Raw genomic sequence first — 18447 nt, forward strand, 5'->3', positions numbered from 1 at the left:
CCATAGAGAGGGTGATAGATTTACTGAATGGTGTTCACCTCGCTGGTAAACAAAAGAACAACAACCTATACCCAGAAAACATTTTGAGTGGTCAAAATAAAACGGATAAGAAAATACACTGAATTGTAGTACATCATTTCTATAACCTAGTTCTCCACTCTGTTCTGTACCTGTGTGAGGCCCAGTTAGGGTGCATGAATGGGGAGGGAACGTTGTTCTCTAGCTGGATGATGGTGAGTCTCAGTGTGGAGATGGTCAGAACCTTAGAGCCATGGATGGACCCATTCCACTTAAACTCTCCTGCCGGAGTCATGCAAAACTTGTGGGAGAGGTGCCGCCTCTTGTCGTGGTCCTGATGAAAAACAGATGTGGTTTTCAGTAAGGAATCGGGCTTCAGCAATAAAGGGACAACTGCCCCATTCAATAACTTTCGAATATCTGCTCCAAACTGCTGCACATGAGGACACCAGGCTGACCTGGAACATCAGACACACACAGACAGTCATTCCATTCTGAGTCTGACATCTTTGTAATTATTGACAAAACAATTTCAATCGACAAAGAGAAAATGAAATGCCTTGAATACTTCAGCGGCCACTGAGCCGCCATGCAGGCTGTGCTTCATGACAGATGAATGAATGACAATATATTGACGAGTATGTGAATGAGTATTTATAATGAACATTCAAATGGCAGGAACCAGAATTCATCACGCTACTTGCCTCTCTGTGCTGGTGTTTGTTGAGGGCCAGGGCATTAGAGCTGTACTGGTTATGATAGACGCGGTACTTGCCCTCCTGACCAAGCTTGAAGTATTGGCTGAGGGTTCCCTTCATCACCACGTCTTTGCTGCCGCGTGTGCTCACTCGGGTGATGTCGCCTTGTGCATTTACTACCAGTACCTATAAAAGTAAGAAAAAATTAAATAAAATCCAATTGAAAGTCATTGCAATTAGTTGCTCTGATACTGACAGTTTAACCTTGAAATGAGCTACAGTTCGTTCTTTACAGTCATGCATCTAAATGTTAGAAATATAATGTTGAGGAGTCAGAAGACAGTCAGTTAAATCTAACGTGCTTACTTTAGGCCCTTAACCTCATCATAATACATACATTAGCCTGGTCTGGATGCCTGCGTTCGACCATTTCTCACCTCTTTGCCCTCCTTGAAGCCCTTGTTGGCTTCGTGAACAGCAGCTGCAACCTGCTGGTTTTTCAGCTGACTCAGCTTGCTCTCTGGGTTCCTCAGCCGGGTCACCATGCGAGTAGCTGCGGACTTCTTACTGCTGACACCCATCATCTCACCAGTGGGCGAGTCTTTACTGTCCCCTGGAAAGGTAATGTTCAGTTCACTCAGAGACAGAGGAAAGAATCTGCTTGAACTCAAGTGATATGATGTGCAAAGATTATTGAAAGAGAGAGACCCACATAACAGGGATTTCAGAACACGTATCATAAGTTTATGCTGTTTTTCACATACAGAGAAAACTACTACATAAAATGTACTGCTAGTCTGTTTGAAGGCCTATTAACAATGTAAAGTGTGGAGATGACTAGTCTGATAAAGGGCAGCTGTTTTCAACTGGTGGGTTGTGAACAGCTGAGTAAAACAAAGCTCAAATTTATATCTTTAAGCCAACAGAACTTCTGCTGCTGTTCTTTTATTTTGAAGGAAATACTTTTCCTAACATCTGTAGTTAGCTCTCATTTAAACATTGATAAACAGGGTTATGGTTAGGTAAGTCAGCCTTTTTATTTATTTTTATTTCATAGAGCTCAATTTAGATTCTTGAAACTTGATGAGCATCACTTAAACTGGATTTGAAAAGCACATATAGCTGTTATTTAAGGTAAATCTGCCTCTTTATTTCATTAGGTTTTTATCCCTTTTTGCACTTTTGTAGCACCTTTTTTTTTTTGCTTATATCATGTGTCTTTAACAGTGTATGAAGGCATTGTGTATTACTGAACTGTTTTTTGTTAAATAAATTTAAGTGGCTAAAAAAAATTGGGGTTAATGATGAAGGGCAAGGTTTTCCCTGAGTTTGTTGAGGACTTTGGCACACCTATTTGGTAAGAATGTTGGGGGTCCTTCCCCAAGAAAATCTTACATTTTTCACTTAAAGAAATATCATGTTTGATCATTGTTATTCCTATATTTGTGTAAAAATTGGAAAAGATAACTAACAACTCCCAAAAATACAAAAGACAAAATTTGCAAAAGAATAGAAAAGTTATTTGGTTAATTTGATGCTTTACACAACAATTTAGTTTATGTGGTGCCCAAAGTGTCTCATAATGCCATATGAATGTGGCTCCTGAGGGTAGACCAGTTGAGAACCACTACAATGCATCATTCAATCTTGTAAGGTTAGCTGTCATCAATTTGAAGTATAATATAACGGTATATGATAGCTGTCACACTCCAACAAAAGAAGCCATAATCATAAGATTCTGTTCTGTCAGACCTTGGTCATCGAGGCTCGCCATGGAGGACTGGGAGGACTTGTCAGCCAAGTCTGGGGGTTCGGGTACCCTGGGAGGGAGACCAGTTCCTGTGCTGCTGTTGCTGTTCTCCTCGCTGGCCTGGGGGAGCTGACTGAGGCTGGGAACACCATCTCCACTGACAGGGACAGACTCTGATGAAGGGTTTTCTGCTACACAGACAGAAAATGACAAGCACCACTGACTGTTAGATAAAGAAGGCTCGCACGTCTCGACTGTGCTGTTCTTACTGTCACGTCCTGATCCATCTTTCATGGATCAGTTTAATGAGCAAGATCAATATGTCAGCACAGAAGAAAAATCAATAGAAAGCTGTTAACACAGATCAATAAACAGGAAGTTCTGCACAAGTACCTACTCAGTTTAAGGAAAAGACCAAAACTTTCTTGTGACATGTCTGTGGCTCCCTCTGCTGATAAGTCATGTGTAATACATGCACCAAACAGCCGGCTTAAGTGGAAGGATAACTCACTGAAATCAATAAGCAACCAATTTAGGCAAAGCGAGGACCCAACAAGACGTGAGCATGGATGACCACTGCAACAAGTGGTGAAACTCTTTAAATAATTCAGGGATCAATACATGCACATCATCACTGAACAGTTTGTTCAACAAAAGCAAAGCCTGAACGGAACAATATCTAATCAAACGCATTGATTAGAAGCAAGCAGCTTTTTGCATGAGTTATTGCAGCAGGCAGCGTGAACGCTGTCCCAGTTGTTTGCGACTCGGTTCCAGTCGTGCTGATTGTAGTGACAATGCCGCGGGATTGCAAATTAATCCAAAGCAATCGGCTTCTCAGCTCGCTGGAGAAAAAGAGAGCGGGAAGAATTAAGAGTTGAAGCGCAGGATGGCTGGATTTCAAGGCTGAAGCCAAAATTCAAGAGATAACAATTGGACAACTGAACACAAAAGCCAGTAGACAGTGAGGGCCACATGCAAAGAGACAAGCTGAGAAATGATCAAGACGAACACCAAGCAATTGAGGGTGTATGTCTAGATATTCATTAGTCAGTCCTGTGAAACTGCATATTGTGGCAATGAAGCAGATCTCCAAATGAAGCTCAATGAGGGCAATTTCAGCCTGAAATGTTCTCGTATACCTTCAGTGTTCACCTCTGTAGGGGAACATCCCTCTGTCCGAGCCTCTACAGAGGAAGCTGAGGGCTTTGGAGCCTCAGCGGCCAGACAAAAGCTCATAGTGGCACTTTGTGTTGGAGAAGAGGTTGCTGGAAGTATGAGTCCGTCTGAGATCCCGCTGCCACTACTGCCTTCATGGCCAGTGGGCGGAGCTTCACCAACTACAGTTGAACAGCAGCAATATTGTGAATACTGAGGATTTTAATTGATGACGCATTGGTAACTTGGAGACAGAGGAGAGGACAAAGGTTGGTTGGGGCTGACAAATGCAATCAAATCATAAAATAACATGCATTATTAATTTAAATATATATATTGCCTTTGAAAATGTATCTTAACTTTAAAGGTTATTTAAAATTTACTCTATGCCCTCCTACGTCAAGATGTCTGTGGATTTTTTTCACTGAACATGCAATAAATGTCCTATTGTTCAAAATAAGAGCCTCTTTATTGCATTGGATATGACAAGACACCGACACAAATTATCACGTGTGCTTTGCGAGTCTTGAAAAAAAGCATTTCAAAGTAACCCAAGAGTCAAACAAGTGGGAAATTGATTCTTCCATCAATAACTAATCAGACCATTGTGGTGATTTCCTTTTTTTCCCTCACAGCTCAAAAGCACAATAGGTTGGAAGTACAAAGAGTCAGGGAAACCTTTTACTTTCATTATTATTTGGTCATATTTTTATGGATATTTTGTGAAATATAAACACTGTAATTACCCCCAGTTTTGACAGCATTCTGTTTTTCCTTCATGGCCTCTTCTTTTATCCGCAGTTCCTCTTCCTCCTTTGTCAGATCTTTCATCTTGCCCTCCTGCTGCCCTTCATCCTTCAGCTTGGCTTCTTCGTCTTCTTTCTCTATCTGCCCCTCGTTCTTCTCCTTCTCCAACCGAGCTTTCTGGGCTTCCTCTGCAGCCCGTCTTTTCACCTCTTTCAGCTCTTCCTCCTTCTTAGCCCGCAGACGCTCCAGGATCTCGTCTGCATGAAAGACGAATTTAAAACAACAGCGGTAAGAAGACAACAAATTCGGGGCTGAGCCGTGAAATGGGATATGAAAAAGTGGCACAAAACTCACTGCGACTTAATATGTACTGCCTAAAAAGGTATTATATAACTAGATACTAAGACAGTGTCTTAAACTGGTGCAAAACATACATCATAGGGAGGACGTTTTATGTCAGCATTGGAGATCAAGTGTCCGAGAAACATGATAGCTGCTGTGGGGTTCCACAGGTCAGCTGCCTCGGTCCTTTACTGTTCTCACTTTACATGCTGCCACTGGGGAACATCATTAGAGAGCACAATGTTTGTTTTCATAGTTATGCAGATGATACACAACTGTACGCCGCTGAACCAAATGATGATGCAGCTATGCGCTCCATCACTGAATGTCTTTTAGCAATAAATAAATGGATGAGCAATAATCTCCTAAAATTAAACGAGGATAAAACAGAAATCCTCATAGTTGGCCCCAAAACAAAAAGAGAAATCATAGAAAATGATCTGGGGCAACTAACTCCATGGATAAGATCAGCGGTAACAAGTCTTGGTATAATCTTAGACTTAGATCCAAGTTTCAAGGCCCACATTAGCAAGGTGACCAAAACTTATTTTTTTCCACCTTGGAAACAAAGACATGGTGCAGCTGTTGATAAATCAGACAGATGCTGAAAATGTGATTCATGCCTTCATTTCTAGCTGACTGGACTATTGTAATGCACTTTTTACTGGCCTACCAAAGAAAACAACAGATAGACTTCTGCTCATCCAAAACTCTGCAGCTCGGGTATTAACCAGAACCAAGAGGAGAGAGCACATCAGTCCAGTTCTGGCTGCTCTTCACCGGCTGCCTGTAAGACAGGATTGACTTGAAGGTCCTCCTCCTCACATACAAAGCTCTTAATGGGCTCTGACCATGTTACATCTAACTCTCTGGTGAGCTATGAGCCTCAAAGAACACCAAGATCATCTGCAAAAGAAAATTGGGGATTCAGCTTGTATCAATTACGCTCCAAAGCTGTGGCACAAACTACCCATTAGATATCAGGGAAGCTAGCTCAGTTAATACTTTTAAAAGAGAGCTCAAAACATATCTCTTTACATCAGCCTTTAACTGGCTCTCTTGAAGGTCTCTTGCACTTGCCTGCACTTGAACAACCACTTCTTTAAAATGCATATTGCTTACTAAATTGTAAGTCTATTTGTGTTTAATTTGACCCGTTATTTCTTTCTGTCTTTTCTATATTTTTAAATGTTCCTTTATATCTGTTTTTATGTGAAACAGATTAGGTAATTTTCGAGCTGTAAAGCACTTTGAGCTGCATTTCTTGTATGAAAGGTGCTATACAGATCAAGTTTATTATTATTATTTTTACTGAGAACAGCCATTAGGGAACAAATAATTGTGAACATTGTTACTCCAAATCTGAAAGAAATGAAAACAAATACACATTTAAAGTCAAAACAATAGTGTACTAAAATGCAGGTCTTGAGGTATTAGAGATGACTCGATCGAACTGATGACTGAAATAAAGATATCAAAAGGATTAGTAGAAGTAGAAGACTTGAATGTGTCAGACATAACTGTATCTGAGTGGAGCAAAAGCTTTGATGGAAGATTCTGTAGTCAATCGTTCAGCACATCAAGATCGACTCCAAGTCTATGTGCGTAATGTGTTGGACCTCAATCTGTCTTGTCATCTGCGTTCATTCTGCTTCACCCAAATAAAAAATTCCTGCATGAAGCAGAACCAGGAGCAAGTATGCAAAAGTTAAGGCTTTTCTTTTATTGACACACAAAACAAGAATCACCAGTTTGTTCTTTAAACTACATATTTGTTTTTCTTGTCCTTCCTGAAATGATTTAGCCCTTCGATTAATCAACACTGATTTTCAAATGCAGGGCGGGGCTGCTAACACATGTCCAGACCAGGTACGAAACAAGCAGGGAAATATTAAAACTTCAACAACTGTTAAAAAATACACATATTTTATATGTAACAATGACAATATGAGCTTATAAAAACTGTGTATTAACTACATTTAATTGAAAATGAATTAAAAAAAAAAAAAAAAACAGCTAAGGAGATTTCTAAAAACTGTTTCATGATTTGAATGCAGTCTTATAGATGAGCCAAATATACAAACCAGCACAGGCTTCTAAAGAAATAAGCAGATGCCCTTAAGGGCATTTTTTTTCCCTCGCACTTTCCTGACTAATTAATCACTTGTGCATCTCAGTAATACTTGTATGAAATGCGCTAACTTTACACTCCTGTGATGTTGCTGAGCTAGCTGGTACTGAGCACTCCAGCAAAAGAAACAAAAACTTCAGAGAAGGAAAAAAAAAAAAAAGCTGTTGCCATTTTGATGATGTTTGACAGGAGCTTAATGTATTCTTTCAAGTGGCAAATGTTTTTCCAGGCCTGTTTTGTCAACTTCCATCTTGGGGGGGTAAAAACAGATTAAAGTCTGCTGATTTAGAGCATCTTTAACACAGCAGACACTTGTTAGAAGTGCTCGTTTCCACCCGAGTTGTTGCATCAAAAGTCAACAGCAGAAATAGCAGCACAATGTAAAGTGTAGTTTTTTTTCCAAAGCATAATTGTAACAGCAAACTGATCGCTGTGAACAGGATGTGCTCAAACGTGCATCATTTTTAACCAATAAAAACATACATAGGATTTTGTATGATGCTCAGCAAGCAGAGAGGACAGAATGAAGGACTGAAGGGAAGCTCAAGTGTTGGACGGGGGCCAGACCGGGACCAGAGTGAGCTTACATAATAGCTGGGTTGATTCCTATGTCCAAGCCATCTATGACTGGGTGGCATTCATTAGTTTGGCGAGAAAGCAGGCAGAGGAATGAGGAGAAAGTGGAAAAATGACTTTGGTCTTCCCCTTTTCGCCATGATTAAACTCAGTCACATAGAGCATCTCTAAATATCAGAGACTGTTTTACAAACAGGAAAAAGAATGACAAGCTCTTTACCATTGGCAGCAGCGAGGAAACACTTGTTGCTGCCACGGGACTTGTTGGTTAGGTCTTCAGTGATGTCCATATGCGCGTGCACCTCGTCCCGTATCTCCTCAAGGGCCGCAAACAGGTCAGCCTCCCAGTACTCCTTATCTAAGCCATCTATCAGCTCAGCTAGCTGGACCTGGAGAGGGCAGAGTTTAGAGAGTTTAATGGCAGCAATATATTACACGTCATAAGCTAAAGGTTATAAACGTCTAACCAGCAAAATACAGGGAAAGTTAGGGTGTACTTTTTTGTTTTCAAAAGAAATAACAGGTTTGTGGCACATGTACATGTGGTAACATGTACATAACGACAAACAAGGGAGAACGAAACGATTATATGTGATTCCGGGAGGAGCATATAACCCCAGCAAGAGAACAAGATAAGTCCCATTTACCTTGGTGCTGTAATACCAGATGGCTTGGTCCTCCTGCTCGCCATCCTCCTCACTGTAGGGGAGAAATGGGAAAAGAGAAAAAGGAGGAAGACTTGTGTAAATATTACGAGCGTCAGGATAAAGAGGAAACAGCATGCTGCACAAGTGTTTGCTTTCTGTATGCCATTTAATGCTATTTGGATTTTTTTTTTTTTTTTTTCCCCCTTTAACTTTTCACATGAAATTGTGAGTCACGGACGGTGGAGATTTATTTTTTTCTGGGCAACTTTTGTGTTACCTCACACTACATATATCGCTATGGTAACATCTGCATTTCCTCTAATGCACAGAGAAAGGCTGAGCTGTAATATCATACGATATCGTGTATCACGTAGTAGACAGCCGCCTGGCTGAGACAACAGCTCTCTCTCAGCTGTGGCTGCTCAGGCACAACATGTCTGCTAGTCCGAATTTAGAGAGAGAACTAAAGGAGAGGGTTCGCTGACTGCTGCTGAGGCTGATTGACACAGATGTGATTTTGACTGCAGCGGTGGGACGACAGCTCACATTGTGACTGTGGCTTTGGCTGCAGTCATGGCCGTGCTATTGGTTATTAAAATTATGGCAGCTATAAATGAGTCGCTTCAACATTATCTACATGCAGCAGTTGAATGTAGTTGTGGTTGTACTGGCTGAGCGTTGTATTAAAGCTTCTGTGTTGATAACACATCAGTCATAGAAACACTGCAGTTTCAAATATTTAAAAAGTACAGCTGGACATATCAAGAGCACCACAAATTCGACCACAAAGGCAACTGAAGTCCAAGCAGTGACCACATCCACAGTCACAGCCACGTAAAGCAGCTGCAGCTGTACCCACAACCAGGAGCTGCATATGGCGAATGTTCGGACTTCTAAAATGAGGCATATTGTATATACGTTAGACAAACACACATTGATGCATATATCAGAGGTACAGTTTGTGTTTTACATTCACAGGGCTCACTTTCCCCTCAGGTCTCTTGGCAACAATTTCCTAATAACAATAAATCTTTTTTTTTCTTCCGAAACAGCATTTCAGAGCCGGTGCCCATGCTTGGCAGTTAGGAACAACTTGGACAGGATATCTTTGGTGCTGAGAAGAATTATAATTTGGCTTTAAAGCTACGTTTTGTATTTAACTGTCTGCAAATCTTGTCTGATATTGAGAGTAAGCAACATAAAATGAACCGATGGAAGTATTTTGTTCAATTACAGTAAACACCCTGAGTGGGCCATGGTGATAAGATTAAAATCAATAAAATCACAACAATAATCATGTTCATTTATGGCAAAACTGATAAATGTATCTTACCAAATAACTTCATCAGTTTCATTAGCAAGGCTCTACATGACACTTTAAAAACGTTTGAAAGAATTAGAAATATATGTCAAAAAGCAGCCCTCCCTGAGGTTTCCATGGAAATGGATGGACCCGTGCGTCACAGGACACTTCATGTAGCAGCAGCTCCAGCGTAATCCACGCGGACGGGCTGTGAAGCCTGAGACCATGAAACAGCAGCATCCTTCCAAACCGTCGCTGAACATTCATCCTTCCAGTCACAACTTCTTTCTGTCCACACTACTTGTACACATGAACACGCAGCCTCTGAGGGGAGACTGAGCACTGACTACTCAACACCTGCAGGGAGTCAATTTGGTGATCAGGACGCAGCAGAAAGAAAAGAAGAGAGTGAAACGCAGCGGAGCCAAACCTCAGGACATCGACCCTCTTAAATCTTGCATTGCTCAGGTGATCCGCGCTCCTTTATGGTTTATGTAGCAGGCCGTCTGCTGCTGCTGACCCAGCACACACACACCTTCTGTGACTGCTCAATACCGATATAATTTGTTCACGCGAGGGACCGATACTGCTGATGGTCAGGGTATGTTCGAAACTACATAAGGATGCCGATATTTTTGCTTTACTAAACAACAGGTCCCAACAAACGTTCAGATCTGTAGTCGTGTAAGAAACAAAGTTACTGATAAGCTTGCTTTAATCACTGGGAATTGTCAGCAGTGGGAAAATATACTTTACAATCATTTACCTTGTTCCCACAGAGAGCGTAGCTACATCATAGTCATAGATACACAGCCTATGGAAGTCTTTCGAAGGACCTTATGTTGTAGTTCTTCTGGTGTATTACCTGTTATGTAAATCTGTCAGGTCAAACAACTTAGGACCTGATTTACTAAGACCTCAAACAAAGGGTACTAAATTGCATGTTTTTTCCAAAAGTTTGCACATTTATTTCGCACCAATTTTGCAGGTGATTCAATAAGAGTATTTGGGTCACTGATATCAGGTGCAAATCGCTGTATTTAAATGAGGGGTTTGCGCGTGTTAAAGTGATTCCAGCAATTGAAAACAGAGCGACCGCAAAAGGAAAAGGAAATCTGATCCCACTGAAATTAAGAAATATAAATATAACAAGAACAAAACGGTGTATAGGAGATTATCAGCAAGGAAGTCAATAATGTGGGAAAAACAAAAAGAGATGAGAACATCTAACAAACACTGATCAGCAGGTCCAGATCTTTCTGTGATGAGCAGGTGACTTTTCACTTAGTGCCTCGCGAGTGCTCGTGAACCTTACGAAGCTACCTGTGAATTCTGAGGGACACCTTCAGGACATGTGACAGCACACCTGAATAACAGGACTGGGTGGGACATCCAAGCAGCTACACGCTGGAACGACCCAGAAGCAGGACAATGCTGAGTCGTAAGAAGTTTTTTTACCTGTTGGTATTTCGTGGCTCCTCCGTGTTGTTGGCTGTCAATCATCCTTCAGTTTATTCAATAACTCAGAAATGTCATCGCTGGACAAACACTATGTCTGAATAATTTTTCCCTCTGTCATCTCAGAAATGTTTCCACGGGTGTAAAACCACATTCTCAACGTATTCTTTGGTTTCCCTGCGTCTCCTTCTCACCACAATAAGAGCAGTCGTCTCTCCAGATTTGCGCACCTGACTAATACGTTCCTTTCAGTTGTAATAAAATACACACACAATCACTTCTCCTATTTCTACTTTCAGGTTTAGTAAATATCGTTGACGCTGCTAAATGTATCTATTTGCATGTTCCTTCCCAGTATTTTGCACCTTCAGGCAGAAACGCCGAATATTGCATTTGCACTCATGAGACTATGTTGACCTGTGCTTTTAAAAACTGTCATACTGAATGAGTCAATGCAGGTCACCCTTTATGACCTCTCTCCTAACCTGGGCTAATCTCAGATTTAACACATTCATCAGTATTCAATTTAAAACTATAGTCCAGGAATCCACACAATGCCGGTTAAGCCAATAACATCAGATTAATCTCTGTGTTTCACAGTAAACAAAGTTTTTAAATCTGACATCTGGTGAGACGTACCTGTGCTGTCCGGGTGAATTCATAACGGCCAAACCCCATGGGCAGAGCATGTGCACCAGACACTTACACCAGCCGAGCCATTTAACTTCAGGTTGAGCCATATGCTAACTTAAATGGGGATAAAATAATTCAATCATGCATCACTTGTATACTTTCCCGGTGTTATCGGACTGAACAGATCAAATTCTGAGAGTGAAACGCGTCATTTTGTGGAGATCGTGATGCTTAAACCAAATTTCCCACCGTTTTAAAAGATTCAACAGTAGCAACAGAGTAGGCCAACGCAGAGCTTAAGACGAGTCCTCAGTGTTTTGGTAATTATTCTCACTGGCTGAAAGTGGGGGACAAAAGTTGCACACTGCAGGTTTAATATAATTTACATTTAAAGAATCATTCAAGTTTATGACCAATTCTGTGGCCGTGAGTTATGAACTACATCTGAAAATATGAGTTTTAGCGGCTCAGGGAATATTTTCTGACAATATTTTCTTATGAGTGAAGGGGGTCTAAATTCAGGTCGAACAAGTGTTCAATACAGTGCAGGTCTCCCATATCATAGAAGCCTTATTAATGCCTTGGATGACTACAGAAAAAGCCTGACAGACATTATAACTGTGTGTGTTATATTTCAAGAGGACCACTAATCTCACTGTTGCCAATCTGTAAATAAATAGCTGCGATGAAGCAAACAGACCCACAAGTATTGTGGTACATGAGCTGCTGGCACAGCAGCAAAAGTATTCATTGTATCGCACAAGAATATGCTGAAAGATTACTGGCCGTTTTGCCCTTCATTATGGTGTTTATAACTGCACTTGCAGATGGTTTAGGACATTCATGAAACCTCCTCAGTTTGATATGACTCCAAATTCTGTGACGGCTTTGGGGACTCTGCCTCAGAGTGGATTAAACTGCTTTAAAAGAACACCGCGTGCACCAAAACACTCCCTCCAATCTTTGACAACATGAAATCAATGACCGTGTGTGTTCGCTTTGTGTCAGTCATATCCTGTAACGATGCTTCTATCTTGACAGGAGACCTCTTTAAATTTAAACTGAGAACATATTCATGGAGTAAAGCTCAAATAAATGTGTTCAGTCAGTTAGCCCTCCCTAAAGGGTTTCACTGATCATGCATATTTTAGTGCTTTGATGAATAACTTGAAAACATGTCATCAATGTGCAAGGCTGTAAAACTGCTAAAACCTGTGCAAGAATCTTAGCGCCAAATGAAACACTGTGAACTTACATGACAATGCGGCGGTTCAGGAACCAGTATTTACGGTTGTTTCGGTCGTAGCCGACTGGTAGTTGTCGAATAAACGGCCTGCTCTTCTGCACTTCTGGGATGCAGTCCGCCACACCGGGTACCTTGTGTGCCACGCACACCTCGCACTGCCACTCATCCTCTGGCACTTCCTGCAGAGGTGGCTTCACACACTCCAGATGGTAAACAGCTGAGCATGTCTCACAGCACAGCAGATCACCAAGACGATGGCACACCCTGCAGTGGTCGTCGTAGGCAACCACCCCTTCTGACATGAGCTCCTCCCGAGCAATGTTGGTTGCCAGAAACTGATCCACCAAAAACTGAAGAACTTTGATTTTGCTCTCCAACGGTTCATACGGGTAATCCTCGCCTTCCTGGAAAGGCAGAATGTGCCGGTACTCCGGGTCACTCTCGCAGTATGCCCGCACCACCTCCGGCCAAGTCATACCATCCACAAAGTACAGAGTGGAGTTGACAGAGTCTTTCACGTCAGCGGGACCAAATGTGGTGTTGGAAGTGTCTTCCTCTCTGAGAATAGCTTTGAGTAGGGAGATGTGAGTCTCTGCCAGCAGTGTGCACTGCTCCTGGCTGGCCAAAGCTGCACAGAAATCCTCAAAGCGGAACGGAGAGAGCCGTAACACTGTGCCAAAGTTGCGGAGGACCTCGTAGACGGCAGACACATTGAGGAGCTGTGAGGTAGGAACCAGGAGGTCCTCAGAGGACTTTGGAAGCTCCAAGAGAGGAATGTCCTTAGCCTCAAGAATGGGAGACTGTGTTCGCAGTGCCCGACTCCTTCTCCGACCTGCATCAAGTAAAAGTAAAAGAAAAAGCGTCAGGAGAGGCCGGAGAGAGGCCTCATGATTAAAAAATATACTTAAGTCACAATACGCTTTGAATGCGATTTTAAACATTAGTTGCAAGATGCAAAGTATTGAGATAACCTATATTTTGATATATTACCCTTTTTTTGAACCTCTAGTTATGTCCTCAAAGTAAATTTTGCCAACATCTGTTTTGTCAGATAAAATAAAGTTCATCTCATTTCAATCTTTCTTAATGCAACAAAAAAGTCACAAATGTTGTATGTACATGAAAAATATATTTATCTAATAAAATATCAACACTAAGCTAATTGCTAATAATTGACTTTGTCCCCCTCCTCTAATTGTAATGTCCGTTTTATACCTTGTTTTATAAAAGACCCCTCACACTCGGCTGCACAACGCTGCCATGTTAACACATCAGTGGCAAAACCCGTCAGCCCGGTCACTGGAAGTGGAGAGGTATGTGGGTAATCCCTGAACTAATTTAAATGCCGTCCAAGCCTGACCAGAAGGTAGCAGAGGTGTTAACACTGAATTAATCAAGAAATAAAATTACATTCAAATGCATTTCAAGAAAAATATTTTTGGTTTAAAGAAAACGTAGCCAAAGAATAAAAAGAGATGACAATGGGAGAAAGTTTTTACTGTTGGAGTTACTGGAATGCACAAAACATCCAAGTCTGGATCCCCTTTGAGCTATTTGTCAAATCCTGTCTAGAATTACTTCCAGTAGTTGGCATGCTACTTCCAGTGCACTGCACAGCAACACAGACGCGGCAATTGATTTTTGCAGACTTTACTAACAGGACTGTCCATAAATGGGATCTAATTTCCACATCTTTATGAACATAATAGAGGTTACTATGGTAACGGTGCACTACGTAATGAGTTGATGTTTGCAACAAGTGAAAAGAGGAGCGCCTCACCTCAACACACACATGCCAGTCAAAGTCACTCAGTAGCCACTAAAAGATGCCTTCAGAAATAGACGTGCAAAAAGCGCGTACAGGTCTGACGGCACATAAATATCTCAACAGTTGTTATTTATTTCGCTGGTTTCACTTTTATTATGTACTGTAGTTTTAGAAAAAGTAGCACCGGGAACTATTTAGTTAATTTCCACATTGAAACATTGTTTATAGATTACGTGTTTTGACGATGCAAAACTACACTTACAGCTACAGTTAAAAAAAATTTAAAAAAAATGGAAATGCTGAATGAATGAATGAATGAAATGAACACAAAGTAGCAAAACACTGTTCATGTGTCCTGTTTCTCGGCGCTTATAAAAACAAAGGATAAACCGCGCGAGTTAAAAAAAAAAAAAATGCCAGACGTAAAAGCACGAATAAAGTGTTAATTAAAAAAAAAAAAAAAAAAATGACAACAGAAATGTGCTGATCCGACAAAAGTCCAAAACACGAGAGCCGGTTGGAGCGCGGGGCAGATCTGCCAGCCAGCAGCCAGCAGAGCACACGGTAAACAAAGGCCTGTTTCTGAGTGCAAGCTCCATTTTGAACAATGCGGCTTGGTTTCTGTGCTGAGCTAAAAAATAAAATTCACACTTTAAGTAATGCACACCTGCTTTGGTGAAGTGCGTGCACTTGCAAACGAACGTACCTGGGGTGCTACCGAGCGTGCTGTGGCTTCTGAAGCTGCTCTCGGTGCAGTAGCTGGCATCATCATCATCTGGTAGTTCCTCCAGATAGTCCGACTCGTTTCCCAAGGCCTCCTCTTCTTCAAGATCCGACGAAGGGTTGTCGTTCAGGAGTTCGTCTTCGTCCGACCGGTAGCTGAAATTATCATCCTCCTCGTCGCTGTTGTCGTCGTAGACCACCTTCGTCTGAGGCCGCCTCACTCCGCCTCTCCCGCCGCGGCCGCCTCTCGACCCCCTGCCTCTCCCTCTGCTTCCTCTGCCCCGCGATGCCGCGGCAGCCGCCGTGGTGGAGGCACCAACTTTCCTGCGGCCCCGGGACGAATGAAAGTTCTCTCGACCGGAGATTTCTGTATCCACGTCCACGGAGCCCGTGCCGCAAACGCTGCCACTTCCTCCCCGTCCCCGACCCCGTCCCCTGCCTCTTCCCCGTCCACGCATCCCTCTGCTCCTGCCGCCCCGAGAGCCGCGGACTGGCCCGGGTGAACCTTCCCGCATCACGGCTGCTTGTTTGGGCGGCCTTCCTCTTCTCCCCCTCATTGTAGGAGAGAGTCTCTTCTGTTCCGCTTCAATCTCGGAGCTGGAATGAGCCACGCACACCGGAGAAAAACGGGAGAGAAAAACACTAAGAGGTCTGGTGACGGTTCCCGACTGGTCCCCACCAAGCCCCGGTCTCAATTTCGGGGCGGAAAGCTCAAACTGAATGGCCGGTGTCCCGCTCTGGGTCGCTTGCAGACGCCATTTTTCTTCTCGGCTCTCCCTCCGTTGAAAACACAGCAGGCCCGAGTGTTGCGTCAAGCTAACGTTAGAGAAACGGGCTCAGACCGGAAGTGAAGTGCCATGTCCTTCAAAATAAAATAAAAACTAAATACATTTGATGGTGTGCAGAACATAACGCAAGTATCAGAATCAATCATTTTCGGCATTTGTCTTCAATGTGACTGTTTTGATCATCCAAAAACGCGATTTAAACGATTTCCATTCAATGAGTTCCCTGTAACAGAACCGGAAGGGCTGTTCTTGTTCTCTAACTTGACACTCGAGGATGTGAAGTCACGTGACTCACTATTCTACAATACATTGCCGTGCTAGTTCATAAAATTAGTTATCCATGCAAACGCTGACCGCCAACAGCACTATATTAGCGTTTGCTGCTTCTGGTCGATGGTTTTAATCACAGGTGGGCCGAGTGCATTCAGTGAAACAACATCGTTCATGACACTGTCGCCATCGTCGTCACAGGCAAGCGAGGCGAGAAGATAATACGTCCGACATTGAGCTCTATTACATAGATACAAATTGCTGTCATTAAAGTTGGTGCCACACACACTTTTACGCGAAATATAAAGTGGATGTAGAAACAACTGCACTTTATCATATAAACAAATGCATTTCATATAACTTTAAACTGCTTTTTGTTTGTTTGTTTATTCTTTAACCCAGGAACCTGACTCAATTTGTTTTTGTCATTTCAGGTAACAGAAATAAAAAAGTGATGCCCATTAACTTTAATGTGTAGCAATAGAGTTGCAATATAAGACCTTTGTTGTTATAAGACAGCACCTTTGTTGGTGGAGGCTGTGGCCAGTGGGGACCAGCAGTTATCCTTGTTAGGCGAAACTCCTCTTGTCTGGTCCTTGTTCCTGACCGGACAATCCTGTGTCGTCGTCGTCCCCCCCCTCCCCAACCTTCACCAAAGCAACACAATCCCAGCATCCTGGACCAAGTTGTAGTCAGGGTGAACATGGAGGTTGGTGCAGGGCCCCTATCCAGAGCTACCCAGTCCTGGCCCACCATAGAAGGTGCAAGCGGCTTCACCGAGGTTGCTCTCCGTGGACCTCTGGGTTTCCAACTGTCCTCGCTCCAGTAAGAGAAGCAGGAAATTGGGGGGAAAAGCAGCATCTAGGTTCTATATTCTGCAGTTCTCAGTTATTTATACACATGAAAAAAGTAACGTGTAATGAGCCCATTTAAACTTTAGTGAGTTATTTGACTGGAAAAAGTGATGAGTTAGATTAGTTACCACCAAAAGTAGTTGAAACCCAGTAATATGTTACAGGCTCCCATCTGCACCTGCTAGGTGCTATCTGTAGTCATGGAGTATCAGGAGCCAGAATATCAAAAGAGAGCGAGGCAGTGATACGTCCATGCCACACCTTCAGAACTGGCTTGCCACAGTACTGCCCCCCCGGGTTGTATGCATGGCCTGGTTCTTCTGCCTAATCCTTATATCAGCAGTCATCTGACATGAGCCCCATCACCTGCTGGCTCTTGTATGAGCAGAGTCACCCACTGCCAGCCCCAGACCCTCGCAGGTCCTCTCAGCACCACCACCTTTCACCCTCGTATCATCGGTACATTTCCGAGATAAACGCCAACGGCATCATCGTCAAAACAGTCATCACCCCATTTCAATTGTCACCAAAAATGTGTAAACCATTTGAGTTATATGTGGTAAGAGAAAAGCCACCAAAAAAGCAGCACTGCAAGGAAGGATACTGTCAGTGAAGGACATGTGGTCAGTTTCAGAGAAAAAGCAATGGGCATACTCAGATGAGGGAAATGTGATACTGATACTGGACAGTATCCTTAACAGGAAAAATGTTCTTAACAAGCAGTAAAAAATACTCACTAGTTTTAGTTTATTTGTTATTCGTGTGTCAATTTCAGTTCGAGAAGAATGTAGAGTGTACTTTTAAAAAAGATTTATCACATAAGTGAGATGTGAAAAAAATGTATTCAGACAAAAGATTTTGGGTTGAGACAAAATAAGAGTGTTGTGGTGAGTCACATCAGCTCTGTGTTCACAGACAAAAAAAGATGAAGTTTTCCAAGGAAAGAACACCATACTGTGAAAAAAGGAGGAGATCTGGTTCTGTTTTAGGGCTGCTTTGCTGCATCTGCCACAGGAAGCCTTGAATTTGTAGAGGGCACAATGGAATCTCAAGACTGTCAAGGCGTTCTGCAGCGAAACATGTTGCCAAGTGTCAGAAATCTCTGTCTCAGTCACAAGTAACAGGTCCTCCAACAGGATGATCCAAAACACAGCTATAATCACCCGGGATGACTCCAAACTCTGGAGAGAACTGAGAAATGCTGTCTGGAGAAGGCACCTTTCAAACCTCAAGACAGTTTGAGCAGTTTGTTGGTGAAGGGTGGACCAAACTACCTGTTGTCAGGTGCAAAAGTCTCACTAGAGGGCGCTACTATGGTCATTTGTTTTCAGTGATTG

The 18447-nt window shown here is 42.4% G+C and overlaps 1 protein-coding gene across 6 annotated transcripts in view; it reads right to left on the reverse strand.

The window, feature by feature from the left end:
* LOC138209661 (nucleosome-remodeling factor subunit BPTF-like) overlaps positions 1-16002 on the reverse strand; it is a 48608-nt gene extending 32606 nt beyond the window's left edge. For 5 of the 6 annotated variants that reach the window (XM_069168389.1, XM_069168391.1, XM_069168388.1 and 2 more), the window contains exons 1-10: positions 15182-16002; positions 12717-13539; positions 8068-8119; positions 7641-7809; positions 4371-4628; positions 3609-3806; positions 2469-2657; positions 1154-1329; positions 723-902; positions 171-352 (exon numbers count right to left, since the gene is read on the reverse strand). In XM_069168389.1, coding sequence (XP_069024490.1) covers positions 171-352; positions 723-902; positions 1154-1329; positions 2469-2657; positions 3609-3806; positions 4371-4628; positions 7641-7809; positions 8068-8119; positions 12717-13539; positions 15182-15755 — 2801 coding nt within the window. In that variant the 5' untranslated portion in view covers positions 15756-16002. The remainder of the gene's footprint in view (positions 1-170; positions 353-722; positions 903-1153; positions 1330-2468; positions 2658-3608; positions 3807-4370; positions 4629-7640; positions 7810-8067; positions 8120-12716; positions 13540-15181) is intronic. The other variant, XM_069168392.1, reaches the window with a different exon arrangement.
* Between the last annotated feature and the right edge of the window lie 2445 nt (positions 16003-18447).

Source organism: Embiotoca jacksoni, unplaced genomic scaffold (genome assembly GCF_022577435.1).
Source record: "Embiotoca jacksoni isolate LCO1_2020_lvr unplaced genomic scaffold, fEmbJac1.0.p SCAF_4, whole genome shotgun sequence".
Classification (NCBI taxonomy): Eukaryota; Metazoa; Chordata; class Actinopteri; family Embiotocidae; genus Embiotoca; species Embiotoca jacksoni.